Source organism: Ylistrum balloti, unplaced genomic scaffold, assembly GCF_031769215.1.
Source record: "Ylistrum balloti isolate Yb309-2 unplaced genomic scaffold, AGI_CSIRO_Ybal_v1 Utg370556, whole genome shotgun sequence".
NCBI classification, from domain to species: domain Eukaryota; kingdom Metazoa; phylum Mollusca; class Bivalvia; order Pectinida; family Pectinidae; genus Ylistrum; species Ylistrum balloti.
The window spans coordinates 233322-249152 of NW_026782350.1; the positions used below are offsets into that span (position 1 = coordinate 233322).

The following is a 15831-nucleotide window of genomic DNA, read 5'->3' on the forward strand; positions in this document are numbered from 1 at the left end:
GGTGAGAACGAGGACAATCAGTACACACAGCCGTACAGTATATATATCTACAGTGAGAACGAGGACAACCAGTACACACAGCCGTACAGTATATATATCTACAGTGAGAACGAGGACAATCAGTACACACAGACAGTATATATACAGAACGAGGACAACAGTAGTATATATATCTACAGTGAGAACGAGGACAATCAGTACACACACAGTACAGTATATATATATATATATATACAGTGAGAACGAGGGTACACACACAACCAGTACACACAGCCGTACAGTATATATATCAACAGTGAGAACGAGGACAATCAGTACACACAGCCGTACAGTATATATATCAACAGTGAGAACGAGGACAATCAGTACACACAGCCGTACAGTATATATACAGTGAGAACGAGGACAATCAGTACACACAGCCGTACAGTATATATATCAACAGTGAGAACGAGGACAATCAGTACACACAGCCGTACAGTATATATATCAACGGTGAGAACGAGGACAATCAGTACACACAGCCGTACAGTATATATATATATATATATATATATCAACAGTGAGAACGAGGACAATCAGTACACACAGCCGTACAGTATATATATCTACAGTGAGAACGAGGACAATCAGTACACACAGCCGTACAGTATATATATCAACAGTGAGAACGAGGACAATCAGTACACACATATATATATATATCAACAGTGAGAACGAGGACAATCAGTACACACAGCCGTACAGTATATATATCAACGGTGAGAACGAGGACAATCAGTACACACAGCCGTACAGTATATATATACAGTGATACGAGGACAATCAGTACATATATATATATATATATCAACAGTGAGAACGAGGACAATCAGTACACACAGCCGTACAGTATATATATATATATATATATATCAACAGTGAGAACGAGGACAATCAGCACACACAGCCGTACATATATATATATCAACAGTGAGAACGAGGACAATATACACACATAGTATATATATATATATATATATATATATATCAACAGTGAGAACGAGGACAATCAGTACACACAGCCGTACAGTATATATATATATATATATATATATATATATATATATATATATCAACAGTGAGAACGAGGACGATCAGTACACACAGCCGTACAGTATATTTATATATATATATCAACAGTGAGAACGAGGACAATCAGTACACACAGCCGTACAGTATATATATATATATATATATATATATATATATATATATATATCAACAGTGAGAACGAGGACAATCAGTACACACAAGTATACATATATATATATATATATATACACAGAACGAGGACAATCAGTACACACATATAGTATATATATATATATATATATATATATATATATCAACGGTAAGAACGAGGACAATCAGTACACACAGCCGTACAGTATATATATATATATATATATATATATATATATATATATATAATATATAGAACGAGGACAATCAGTACACACAGCCGTACAGTATATATATATATCAACGGTGAGAACGAGGACAATCAGTACACACAGCCGTACAGTATATATATATCAACGGTGAGAACGAGGACAATCAGTACACACAGCCGTACAGTATATATATATATATATATATATATCAACGGTGAGAACGAGGACAATCAGTACACACAGCCGTACAGTATTTATTTATATATATATATATATATCAACAGTGAGAACGAGGACGATCAGTACACACAGCCGTACAGTATATTTATATATATATATCAACAGTGAGAACGAGGACAATCAGCACACACAGCCGTACAGTATATTTATATATATATATCAACAGTGAGAACGAGGACAATCAGTACACACAGCTTTACAAGGTATAAACGTGTAGATGATGTGCTGCTAGTTATACATCAGGGTTCATGAGGGTTAAAGTCGGAACGAGGACGTAAACACGGATAACAGGTAAACATTATGTGATCTACATCATCAAATTGTGTTGTTGTTACAGATGGGGTTTCTAAGGAAATGTTAGACTTGAAAGTGATTATAAGCGAGTGTAAGGATCCCTAAATTTAAAGTAAGTGGTCGATAGGGCCTGTACCACTCACTTTTCAAATCTCATATCTATGGTCTTGGTGGTACTTTTAACCAAAATATTCTTGTAAACTTTGTAATCACGAACGATTTGTTTGCTTATATATAGCTACAGTCTCAGAATACACCGGCCATGATGGACCGGGAAGGTCAACATGAAAATCAGGACAGAGGAAAGGCTGAACTCGAGCTAAAAATGAAACCGTATGACGGCTTTAATTATCCGTATGAATTTACGGATGAAGTTCCTGATCATCTACGTCACATCCGGGACATGGAACTGAGGGACGATGATATTTTGATCACGTCATATCCAAAATCAGGTAGAGAAATGTGTCAATTTGGGTCATTCATACCATTAATGATAAGGTAATATTTAACAGGAAGATTTCTTGTTTTATTTTTTTCATTTTTTTTGTAGGGAGAGTCGGGGGGTTGGGGGATGGGTACACTGTGAGGAATTGGAGTGGTAAAGTTGAAATGTTTATGTCAAAAGCTCTTGCTAACACATTCTCTGAGTGAAAAACGGAATTCAATATAACGAAGTATATATATATATTAGTTGAACACACTTGTCAATAAACTGATAAAGTCGGTCACAGTCACTTAATACTATGTTTTATTTTTCAAATCATTAAGATTTAACAGTTACCTAAAACTTTCACATTTTAGATATAACTTATCAATGATGATAACCGTAACAAATGAAGAATCCTACATTACGGGGGCCCGGATGTCCTGGTCACGGCACCCAGAACAGATCACATGGTGTATATAACTTTAACTTAGACCAATAGTCTGATGGAATGGGAGAGAAACGACAGATCTTGTTCCATTTATTTTTTTTGCTATAGACCTTTTAATTTTTGATTGAGTGGGTGTACAATGGATGGTCGGGTGGTGCAATAGTATCGCACTCGCCTTTCCCATAGCTCAGTGTCCGGGGTTCGATTCCCGGTAAGAACTTGCAAAGCTTAGGGGTCATCTGCCAAACCATTTGCGGGTTTTCCCGGGTACTCCGGTTTCCTTCCACAATAATCGCGTGCATCCGGGCCAACACGGGTGATTAGTTGAAATAAATTGTTTCGAAATTGTCGTAAAATAAATAAAGCTTATATTTATTATGGTACACATATCTGAAATTTTTTTCTTGACAGTTTAATTATCCGGTTGCTATGGTTACAGGTACACACTGGATTTACGAAGTTGTATACATGTTATTACACGACCACACATCTTACTGTCGCAAACAATACTGGCTGGATGTAGAAAGTATTGACGTCATAAACAACGCCCCGTCACCAAGGATACTTATCACACATATACCGATAGACCGGTTACCATGGCAACTAAATCAAGGTCGGGTCAAGGTCATATACATGAGCAGGAACCCTAAGGATGTTGTAGTTTCTCATTTCTGTTTCGTCAAGAAGCTAGCCGGAACGGCGTTCGATGGCGAGTTCAGTTATTCCTACGTGAACAGGTTCCTTAATGGGAACGGTAGGGCAGAACCTATTTAGATATAGAGGCAAATTTATCATAAATTGTTTTTTCGTCTTGATCATAACAAAATAATTACGTAAGGTATAATGAAATACACCTTACATTACTTTTCAACGCTATATTTAAAAAGGAAATTACAGAAAATGATAACATTTTCAAATACTTCAATAATGAAATATATTCTTATAGAAGTCCACGTGATAATGTATCTATTGTTAAGGGTTTCGCTAAAGCCATGTTCTTTTTCCATTGTTCCATCAGTGACACACTGACAGTAAAATTTTCCAGAGTGATACATCAGTTAATTTATTTTCTGTATCTTTTAATATAACCTTTCCATTGCATTTGTTGCCCCCTGATATCCGTGTAGATTCTCATCACACAGTGCCCTACGATTCCTGGTTCCGTAGCGTTTTAACCTGGGAACAATTTCCAAAGACAAAACCGGAAGTACCATTTTTATGGATAAATTTTGAAGATATGAAATCAGTAAGTATGAATTATTTTTATCAACATTAAAAGTATAACATTAAAGTATAAACATTAAAATTTTAGATTCCCATGTCGTTCTCTTTATCTCAATTATTTATACAAGGTGTTCGTTATGTAGTGAATTTCTTACTAGACATGACTTTCCATTGATTAATTCATCAGTTTACACATAGGCAGGAAGAACTCGAAGTCAACCTCGGGGACTGATAGTCTACCAGGTACAAGGTTACGGTCAACCTCGGGGACTGATAGTCTACCAGGTACAAGGTTACGGTCAACCTCGGGGACTGATAGTCTACCAGGTACAAGGTTACGACCAACCTCGGGGACTGATAGTCTACCAGGTACAAGGTTACGACCAACCTCGGGGACTGATAGTCTACCAGGTACAAGGTTACGACCAACCTCGGGGACTGATAGTCTACCAGGTACAAGGTTACGACCAACCTCAGGGACTGATAGTGCACCAGTATAGAGAGTCCACAAGATACAAGGTTACGACCAACCTCGGGGACTTACAAGGTTACGACCAACCTTGGGAACTGATAGTCTACCAGATACAAGGTTACGACCAACCTCGGGGACTGATAGTCTACCAGGTACAAGGTTACGACCAACCTCGGGAACTGATAGTCTACCAGTATAGAGAGTCCACAAGATACAAGGTTACGACCAACCTCGGGGACTGATAGTCCACCAGTATAGAGAGTCCACAAGTTACAAGGTTACGACCAACCTCGGGGACTGATAGTCTACCAGGTACAAGGTTACGTTCAACCTCGGGGACTAATAGTCTACCAGGTACAAGGTTACGACCAACCTCGGGGACTGATAGTCTACCAGGTACAAGGTTACGACCAACCTCGGGGACTGATAGTCTACCAGGTACAAGGTTACGACCAACCTCGGGGACTGATAGTCCACCAGTATAGAGAGTCCACAAGTTACAAGGTTACGGCCAATCTTGGGGAATTATTGTCCCCCAACTACAAGGTTACGGCCTGGAACATCTCGTTTTATTATCGTTGTACATTTTCGGGGGTCTGTGTGTAAATCAATATTTATTTCATATGTTACCCTAGTTTCGTCATATGCGCGTGAATTAAGACTTTATTTGACATTTCGGGTTTTTTTTTCTTGTTTCTTTTGTTCAGAATCTTCGTCGGGAAGTTGAGAAAGTTGCTATTTTTCTCGGAAAGAAAGTTGACAGGGATGTTTTGGATAAGATTGCAGATAAATGTTCGTTTACACAGACTGTAGAAGACAAGCGGAGGAACCCCGACCCACGGTTCAGAACCTTCGCCAGAGATGGATCTCAGATATTATATAGAAAAGGTGAATACTTGTGTAAGGAAAACATCACATGGTCACCATCATAAATCTATAACAAAAACCAGCCTTAAATAAAGGATGTAACGAAATATTTGTAAATAAAGGATGTAACGAAATATTTGTAAATAAAGGATGTAACGAAATATTTGTAAATAAAGGATGTAACGAAATATTTGTAAATAAAGGATATAACGAAATATTTGTAAATAAAGGATATAGCGAAATATTTGTAAATAAAGGATATAACGAAATATTTGTAAATAAAGTATGTAACGAAATATTTGTAGAGATGGATCTCAGATATTATATAGAAAAGGTGAATACTTGTGTATCTCATGTCACAAATTTTGTAAGGAAAACATCACATGGTCACCATCATAAATCTATAACAAAAACCAGCCGTAAATAAAGGATATAGCAAAATATTTGTAAATAAAGGATATAACGAAATATTTGTAAATAAAGGAAATAACGAAATATTTGTAAATAAAGGATATAACGAAATATTTGTAAATAAAGGAAATAACGAAATATTTGTAAATAAAGGATATAACGAAATATTTGTGTTTTAGAAATGCATATTCCCAGTCTTTGTAGTGTACAAAGAGCGGTGATTTTCGTCTGGTCCTATTGTCATATAAGTGCTGGTGATGATACAAGTGGGCGTGGTTCTTTTCCCGGTCTGTCTCTGTTATACGGAAAGCCAGCTGACTTTATGTTTTTGTTTTTGAGTCATTCTATCGGTCCGTGATTGTATGCCCGTATATCTATTTTCCACAGTAAAGGCGATGTGGTGCTGGAATTGTACCAGCTAGACAATCTTTACACATAATACTGTATTTCGTGTTAACAGGAGAAGTCGGGGACTGGAAGAACTGGTTCACAGTGGCAGATAGTGAAAAATTTGACAAAGTCTACAACGAAAGAATGGCAGAAACACAGCTCACATTTAAATTTTCATCGTGATTAATTGTTATCATAACTTCAAAAGACATTTACAATATTAATTTTATATAGAAAACCAATCGCCGAGACTCATTGTGTTATATAACATAAACGGCTTTATATCGGAAGTATTACTTTATAATATACATTAAGATAAAATTTTACAGCTAAACGTTCAATATCCACACAATATTTATATACTTTAATATTTGATACACGGAAACTTAAGTAAATTAAAGAAATGTGTTGAAAGTTATATATGTGTTAATGATGTGTTAGGGGCCGCCATAGCTAGGCCTTGATGCTCACCTCAGGTGAAGATGAATGTGTATGTTTCGACACCCCCTTCCGCAGTGGGATGAGAAATGGACCTGTCTGGACTGTCGTGACTGTGTCTTTCGGTAAATCACTTAACCTTATTGCTCTGGATGGCATGCGGTGGGCCTAACATATGTTGTTCAGTGAGGTTAAGACCAGCTACTACAAGAAGACCCCCGGTCCAAAATGACCTTGGATGTTTATCGACCGAGAAACCTTGCAAATACATTGACTGAAAACCTATTTTATCATTCACGGAAGGTCATTTGACGTCATCAGCAATTTTACTGGTGTAGTGTGAACTTGACGAAGATCACGTGTAAGTTTTACTGACGTCATAATCTCGTTAGGAAATATGCTATTTTCTTCAGGATAAGAAGTATGATGTGCTTGATGCTCGTTAGTTTGCTTAATAGTTCAGTTGTTGTTTACCTCGTTCTGAATCTGCAACGTGACATTACTTATTTTGACTGGAATGATCAAGACTTCCATGGCTGGTGTCGCTGACGAAGGAAAATGTTCTTACTCTTTCAGAACACCTGGTCTTGTTCTCCTTACTTCGTTAATGTTTTGGCCTAGATTCAATTTGAGTTTAACATTCTATTTACTGTGTATTGCATACTTGATGTGAATGTTATAAGAGGTGTTCTCCTGAGCACATAAATTATTCCAGAAAAAAAAAAATACCTGTATACACAATGTTAAAGAAAAAATTTGCACCAGGATTGTTTGAACTGATCTTACAAATCCATCCCAACTCAAACCTGGTAATAGAATGAAAGCAATATGAGCTTTATTGCACTAGTTACATTTTCCTATCTTTTCAGGCACTGTAATACATGTCTATTGACCCTGGGTTGGGAAGTCATGCAAAGTCCCTGTGTCACTGAAATTCATATATACATGGACCAGATATAATAGATAGATTAATAGAAATTATTCTGCAACATAGGGCTACATCCCTTCAGAGGGGGATGCTGGTTGTCAGAACACTGTCACTACAATACAAATACACAAACGTTTGTCAGTCCCTGGGATGACAATACCAATAATGAACTGTGGGTTGGTAAAGCCAAGTCCCTGTGACAATACAAATACAAACTGTGGGTTGGTAATTTACAAGTCCCTGTGTCACTACAATAGAACTGTGGGTTGGTAATTTATGCCAAGTCCCTGTGTCACTACAATACAAATACATGAACTGTGGGTTGGTAATTTATGCCAAGTCCCTGTGTCACTACAATACAAATACATGAACTGTGGGTTGGTAATTTATGCCAAGTCCCTGTGTCACTACAATACAAATACATGAACTGTGGGTTGGTAATTTATGCCAAGTCCCTGTGTCACTACAATACAAATACATGAACTGTGGGTTTGTAATTTATGCCAAGTCCCTGTGTCACAATACAAATACATGAACTGTGGGTTGGTAATTTATGCCAAGTCCCTGTGTTACTACAATACAAATACATGAACTGTGGGTTGGTAATTTATGCCAAGTCCCTGTGTCACTACAATACAAATACATGAACTGTGGGTTGGTAATTTATGCCAAGTCCCTGTGTCACTACAATACAAATACACGAACTGTGGGTTGGTAATTTATGCCAAGTCCCTGTGTCACTACAATACAAATACATGAACTGTGGGTTGGTAATTTATGCCAAGTCCCTGTGTCACTACAATACAAATACATGAACTGTGGGTTGGTAATTTATGCCAAGTCCCTGTGTTACTACAATACAAATACACCAACTGTGGGTTGGTAATTTATGCCATGTCAATGTTTTCCAGATTCAATGTAATTTGAAAATTTTACAAGAACACTTATTGTTGCTTAATAACACATTTTTTTTTTTAAAATATGTGATCACACAGACATACATTGCTTTCACTCCATGCAAAAGATATAGAATCCATGACTGCAACATTATGGTAAATTGATAACAAAAATAGTAATTACATTAAATTACTTTATTGATACAACATCAATGTGATAGGTCAGAAAACTGACCTAAATGTTAGATCAAATTTCACCAAAAAGATCTTTAATACCACAAAGCAAAACTTTACAGTTATACAGTACTACATAAATGTCACAAAACGTTTCACATAGCATCAAAGATTCACATTTCAGACTTTTTTACTTCCTTTTTCCTCATTAAATACCACAAGTATCTAATTAAAACAAGTTTCCTATTATAATGAATGGGCTTATTACCAGACATGGGCTTATTACAAGACAATATTGATCTGATTACTAGACACTGCCTTTATACAAGACATGAACTTATTACAAGATACAGGCTTATTACCAGACATGGGCTTATTACCAGACATTGACATTTTACCAGACATGGGCTTATTACCAGACATTGGCTTATTATCAGGTACCAGATATATACAGTATATCATGGAGTTCTAATGTCCATACTTACAAGTGCTTTATGAATTGACAAACCCAAGATAAACTTAACATAAAACATTGTATAAATATAGTAAAATCAATTATTATCAGAGGGGATTTATATGTGTAGAATTTGTTGCTACTTATAATCCAGAAGTCCAGGAACTGTTAAATTAGTATAAATAGATTTATTGAACCACATCTATTCAAAGAATCAAGTGTTCTTGAAATAGTAATTTTTTTATAAAAACCGTGAAAAATGAGCCCATTAATATATGTTACAGAACTGTAATTAACGACATCATGATTTTTAGTGAGAACAACTTTACCCCTGAATACATACAATAACATCAACAATCACCTAAACATCCTTTGTTTTACTGAAGTCACTTAAAACACATGATCAGTGATATCTTCTGTAACGGTCTTGACACATAAAACTGACAGAAGCTTTCATCCATCCATCTGGTGCCATATCTTATACCGAATCAAATGGATTAAGATTGGACATTCATTCATTGGAAGATTTGAAAAAAAAGACATTACAAGAAAATTTCTTGAATTGACAATATTTGCAAATTATGGCAAACACATGTAAATTCTTTCAGAAATTTGTTCCAATTTCGTGGCCATTTCTGGGATGTACGTTGTATCATTATTTTTTAACATACTGTCATTTTTTCTTTTCCTTTAAAGCTATGAAACATTTAGAAAAAACTTGTAACTTAAAAACCATATCTGGAATCCAGGAAACGATTGCTATTCTAAGAGAAAGCATTTTTTCCCCTGTTTGAAGTCCAGCAATGATAAAGTACATCAATGATAAAAGTTCTGAGTTAATCAGAGGCCGATGAAAACTTCAAACATGATTAAAACGAGATCAAGAACATCATCATTTCCTAACAAGGCCTTAGTAAATACAGACTCAAATAGATCAATTCTAAGGATTTGCTTCTGGTAACAGAGATCAGAATTCACTACAATGCTTCTGCTATGATTTGAACCCTGGATCTCTGGTTTAAAAGTGTTACGCTCAATGAGATATGCTATAGAGAAGTTCTCTCTAACCAATTGCGAGCAACATAAAAAATTAGCATTTACCAGGATTATATTTTGATAACATGACAGCTATTGTTAAACTACAATATCTTGATTTTTTTCACGAACCACATCTTAAAAAAATTCAACAACCAGGTCACAATGATGTAGGGTCAATCTCAAGTAATGTTGAATGAATTGAAAACTATTTCAACAGGCTGGTCTCAAACACAAATTATGTGGATACTTGATTGTGAGCCAAGTATATATAAAACACAGATATATAAAACCCAGATATGTAAAACCCAGATATGGATCTTACAACAATATAAACTTGTGATTTTGAAAATTTGAATCCTATCTTGTTCCTAAAGGGTTAAACCAAACAAAAGCAATTCCTTCAGTGTATTGTACTATCTATTGTTACAGCCTATAATGAACACGACACATCCGAGTGCAGTTTTCATTTTGCCTTCGAAAGTTTAGAAAACAATTGAAAATAATCATTTCTGCTTTCACTCCGCTAATTTGACTTCATCACAACATCTTGCACCAATTGATCTTGATTTCTCTCTATCAAGAGTAGTTTTTTTACTTGCACTTTGAGTGGCCTCCCTTCACTTATCCCCACAGATCTCCATTCACATGTCCTCACATTTCTCCTAGATGTCATAATAATCATTCATACTCTTACCATTAAAATAATCTCCCTTCACTCACACCAAGAGTAGCCTCCCTTCTGCATACTCATAGCTCTGTTTCCATTTAACACACTTGATTCAGTCACAACTATTACACTAGCTTTCCATCCACTTGTACAGATTTCCACAGCAGTCATTCAGTGTTCTCCAGCAGCACCTGAAAATAGGATAATATTCAATAAAACTCTTTGGCTATATACCATGTTCCAAGTTGATAAGTCACTTAAGAGTTAGCTCCCTTTGTTGGTTTTGAATACACCTATTTTGTATTCAATAAAGTCAACATTACGAAAGTTTACAAAGTGTTAGTCATACATACATAAAAAAAAAATTTTAATGTTTGTGATAATGACAGGTTTTGCCATTTTTCCTGGCAATTTTCCATAAAATCCTGACAAGATAACAATAATGTAATTTTCATGGATAACATCCATAAATCCCTATCAGCACGTATTAGAAAAATTTCAAATAAAATTTTCTTACGTGAAAGAATTATTATTATGGAGACTGTAGTCAATCATAGACCATTAAGTCAGTGAAAACAAAAGTTCTGACTTCCTTTTTTTTTGTTTTTGTTTTTCATTATTGTTTAATTTAATGTTCTTCGATGGTGGTAGAATTAAAAATTTCCAAAAACTTACTCTTTCCATCACAGGCAACAATTTTGACTTTGTCAACTTTGGCGAATTCGTGAACTTCTCGGAAGTCCACGTTATTCAGTACAAAGGTCCACACATTGTCACAGAATCTGTATGTGTTCAATTTTCCCTGTAAAAAAATCATTTTTGTTAACACTATGCTGACACAATATATTATTACAGATAATACAACAACAGAAGTTTGTACCTGACAATCTATATATCATATCAAATTCCATTCCATAATATATGACTTTAAGTAAATGAAATAGATATATCATAATCTGTTAGGTCTCCAGATTTGGGCTGGAGCCTCCAGTTTATTTCAATATAAACTTAAAAATATCAAGTGAAAAAGTTTGGTGGCAAATTGGAGATTTATCAAAAATAGAGTACATCATGTAGTAATGTGATACTTAAATAATAACATAATGGAATTACACTATCGAGCTAGATATTTTTAGTTTTCATGTTATTGATGGGTATGCCCGTGTCTAAGAAATAATTAACTCCTGAAATGGACACAAATCTAAGATTCTATTGCTTGCAGAACTTATATTATCAGAAAAATATTGTGAAACTGGGTTTATATAATTAAGTGACATCCATATTTAGGGCTTTGTATTCTGTAAAATCATATTTATTTGTGGGGTTCAAATTTCATGGGCTTTAAAAAAAAAAAAAAAATGGGGGGGGGGGGAGTGGATGGGTTTCCTGGACACTTGATTTTGTGAATAAATATGATACTAATGTGAACACTTTGTAGACAAATCAATTTGTGGATGATGAGTACCCATGGAATGAATGAGTATAAATCCCGTACCAAATCAAATGACTTTACAGCTGTACACAAATAGTGAATTTTACAGTATGAGTATAAACTATTCCATTGTTATTATTTACAGTTTTATAAAAAAAAATTGCTTCTATTTTGAATTTTATTATTTAATACTAAAATAATACTTAAAATTTCACAACTATTAAATCAAATCTTAAAACGTGTGATAGAAAAAAAATCATAATAGGAAGTAACGCTGTACCCTGATCACTCATGCATGACTAAGTTATGACCCTTGTAAATAAACAAGTGAACTGACCTGAGTATGGCCGTAAGTTAAACTAACTTTGCTACAGGCTATAACTTTCCACAAACAGTTCTTTTTACTATAAAACATGACATAGTACTGTGACAAGTTTACCTTATCATTCACATTGTTCCATGTATTTTTTTCATACAAATCCACATGTTCAGAATCAACTTTCAACTCAAACATATACCTATACTTGAGACCATTCAACAACAACATGGCTGTATATAAAAATAATGACATTACAATAAAGCCATTTTTAAAAACAGTTTGAATGTGAAAAAATAGTTTTCATTTTCAACTCATATAACACAATTTCTGCTACATTTTCTCAAATAAGGTTTTGATATATTCTTCTATAACAAGTGATAATGCAAAATGGTGAAACCATTTTCAAAATTGCTTTAGTTTTGTTTTTGATATAACTAAAAAATGTCTGTAAGACATGAATGCCCCCGACCCCCCATGTGAAATAATAGTGAAAGGTCCGAATGAAGTTGTTAGGTGATATATACTGATTTGGGACACGACGGGACGGGACGGACGGACATGGGCAACGCTATATGCCCCCAGCCATAAATGGTGGGGGCATAAAAAACAAAGACAAAGAGTCAGTGCAAAATTGAGATACAGTACTCTTAATTGTCCTGTTGATGTGTAATATAAAAACTCCAACATCATGGCAAAATTTTTAAAAAGTGAAAATATCAGTTATACTAAACTACAACAAGAATTGTTGTAAAACCAACCCACTCATGTGGAACATAATGACCTCAGAATACTTCCTTATATATCAATGACTGGACAACTTACTGATACTGATCATGACATATCTCATAGATAAATTATCCTTCAGGTGAATTTGTCATTATTACACAACACACCCAACACACACCTTCACCGTGATCCTGTTCTTCACACGGTTGGCTAGAGCAGTGTTGATCGCCTTGTCAAACTGGATCAGGACCTTCAAGGCTAGCTGGGGTGATATCTGCCCGTACTGTAAAATAAAGAAAATATTGTACAGGATTAACTGTGACAGGAGGAGACAACTCCAATATTTGATTCCTTTTCAAGCCTCAGAATTAAAACTGTAACTAGTATTAATGAGCTATATCCTTAATGATGCCTTATGATATGATATTGTGTCAGTTTTCAGAAGGACACAGCACCTTTGACCTTTCTTGTGTTTCTGTTTGTGATCACTGGATGTAAAATTCAAACTTTGTAGCTTACAGGTATTGGAGAATAAGTCAACAGACAGTGTCATCAACTGTAATTAAAGGGATTTAAATGTGAAAGTAGATTAAAACCTGATTACAAGTCATAGAATTCAAGCCAAAATTTGAAAAAAAAAAACAATTCAGATTTGTCATTTGTTACTTGCACTCTATCTTAAGAAAAAGGTCTCATAATGATTGCACTACAGACTTTCAGCAATGTTCTGTTTGACCAGACAATAAGTGATGACTGTATCAAGGAAAATTTTACAATTACCAACATCAACATGGCTGAACAAGGTATGTTAAATTTATTCATGATTTACAATTTATCAGTTCTTAAATCTTATAAAAAAAAAAACATCCTTTTCAATTTCAATGAAGATCATGCACAGGAAAAAACTTGAAAATTGAAATTTTGTTTGTTTCAGAAATTGTAAGAATAATCTCAATGACAATTGCAATAATGACTAGAAATGACAGAAGCCTGCATATGTTCCATGTTTTGGATGTTTAATAACTAGATTCAAAGTAAATAAATATATATTTAGTTATTTCAATTAGTAATTATGAAATCTACATAAAGTGTAACACACTAAAATAAGGCAGTGAATAGAAGAACTTAATTCTGTAGTGGGACTGGACTGGATCAACCATTGATGACCAGCTAGCTCTATTGGATTGAGAGTCAGTTAGATTTCAGAGGATCCTGAGTTCCAACCCCAGTCTGGCTGTCATTTTTCAGCTCCTTTACAATTTAAGTGACATTCTCTGATTATTAAGGTAACAGCATATGTACATAAGGGGTCAATCAGGTCATATTTATCCACTGTTTATCTTCATTTTTATTTCTTTAAAACTTTCAGTTTTAGTCCTATGACTTCATCGTCCGATGACGAATACAGGTAGACGTAAGGTCCACAATAAACTGTCAATCAAATTGCCTTCCTTTAGAGACTGTTTTCCTTTGATCACAGGGCTTGTTGACATTGTAGATGAGTTATGTATGTATAACACCCCCCCACCCCCGACAAACGCACACACACAAACAGATACACACAGACACAACCTCCAAATGGATTGCACAATACAGGTAATCAATTAGACAAGCTTCACTATGATTTGATGTAAACAGATATAAAGAAAGACATCAAAATATTTGTAACCATAGTCATCATTTATTATCGGGACACTTCTAGGATTCCACCCAAAGGTCTCGGGCTTACTATTTTATATTCATCCGATCAAACTAACGGTTAATTCTCTCTAGCCGAGTGGAATATATGTCGACTATAGTTAGATTTATAAAAGTGCATATCGAAATATTGAATTGAAAATGTGAATGGGCGATTTTACAGTATTTTTTTCGAATACACCAATCTGTTTATTTACGTCATCGACTCTTCATCATCATACTGATCCAGATCTGTTGTATCAAAATTGATGATTATATTTTTGCAAGAGTGAATGATTATCATTTTTCTGAGGCAAGATCGAAATCGACGATTCCTAGACCAAACAATTCTGTCTCTGAAATGATAAATTTATGACAACAATTTTGGTCTACATCAGTCCAGGACTATGCCTATGGCATGAGCATACTTTCCAGACAATGTCTCCAGTCATCAAAACAAAATTTTGGTTTCTTTCATTTTAAAACGGCAAAGCGAAGTGACTTCGAGGGATATACCTGTATGAGTTCGTCTAAACTCTCCTGTAGTGTATGCCCCAGTGTGGTGTTTCGGTAAAGTTGATAACTCATGTTGGATTTTCGCTGAATACACAATCGAATGAAACCATATATCACTTGACAAGTGTGTGCTAAGTTCCTTGCTTCCAAACGCACTGTTGATGATGACTTTTCACTACTTCCGGTTATCCCGAAATGAGTAGAAATGTGATATGTTGTAACGCGAAGGCGTTATGTGATGTTTTATACTAAAATTAAAAGGCCTGTATGAATAAAATTTGTGCGATACGACAAAGATAATAACACGAATGAACATTATTTTTGACAATCAAGCGTTTATTTGACACTGTATCAGAA

At 35.0% G+C, this 15831-nt stretch overlaps 2 protein-coding genes across 4 annotated transcripts; one reads left to right on the plus strand and one right to left on the minus strand.

The window, feature by feature from the left end:
• The first annotated feature begins 1932 nt into the window (after positions 1-1932).
• Positions 1933-6584, plus strand: LOC132556269 (sulfotransferase 1B1-like). Of its 3 annotated transcripts, none has more exons than XM_060220653.1 (6): positions 1933-1967; positions 2209-2422; positions 3285-3599; positions 3988-4091; positions 5249-5429; positions 6280-6584. In XM_060220653.1, exons 2-6 carry the CDS (start codon positions 2233-2235, stop codon positions 6390-6392), a joined length of 903 nt encoding a protein of 300 aa, XP_060076636.1. In that variant the 5' UTR covers positions 1933-1967; positions 2209-2232; the 3' UTR covers positions 6393-6584. The 3 variants fall into 3 exon arrangements, with proteins under 3 accessions (XP_060076636.1, XP_060076638.1, XP_060076637.1); XM_060220655.1 differs by having other exon boundaries at positions 3285-3458; XM_060220654.1 differs by lacking the exon at positions 1933-1967 and adding an exon at positions 2073-2082.
• A 2067-nt stretch (positions 6585-8651) lies between these two features.
• LOC132556263 (transcription initiation factor IIA subunit 2-like) lies at positions 8652-15592 on the minus strand. Its single transcript, XM_060220645.1, has 4 exons — positions 15475-15592; positions 13460-13564; positions 11480-11606; positions 8652-10995 (listed from the first exon to the last, which is right to left on the minus strand). Exons 1-4 carry the CDS (start codon positions 15544-15546, stop codon positions 10976-10978), a joined length of 324 nt encoding a protein of 107 aa, XP_060076628.1. The 5' UTR covers positions 15547-15592; the 3' UTR covers positions 8652-10975.
• Positions 15593-15831: the final 239 nt, after the last annotated feature.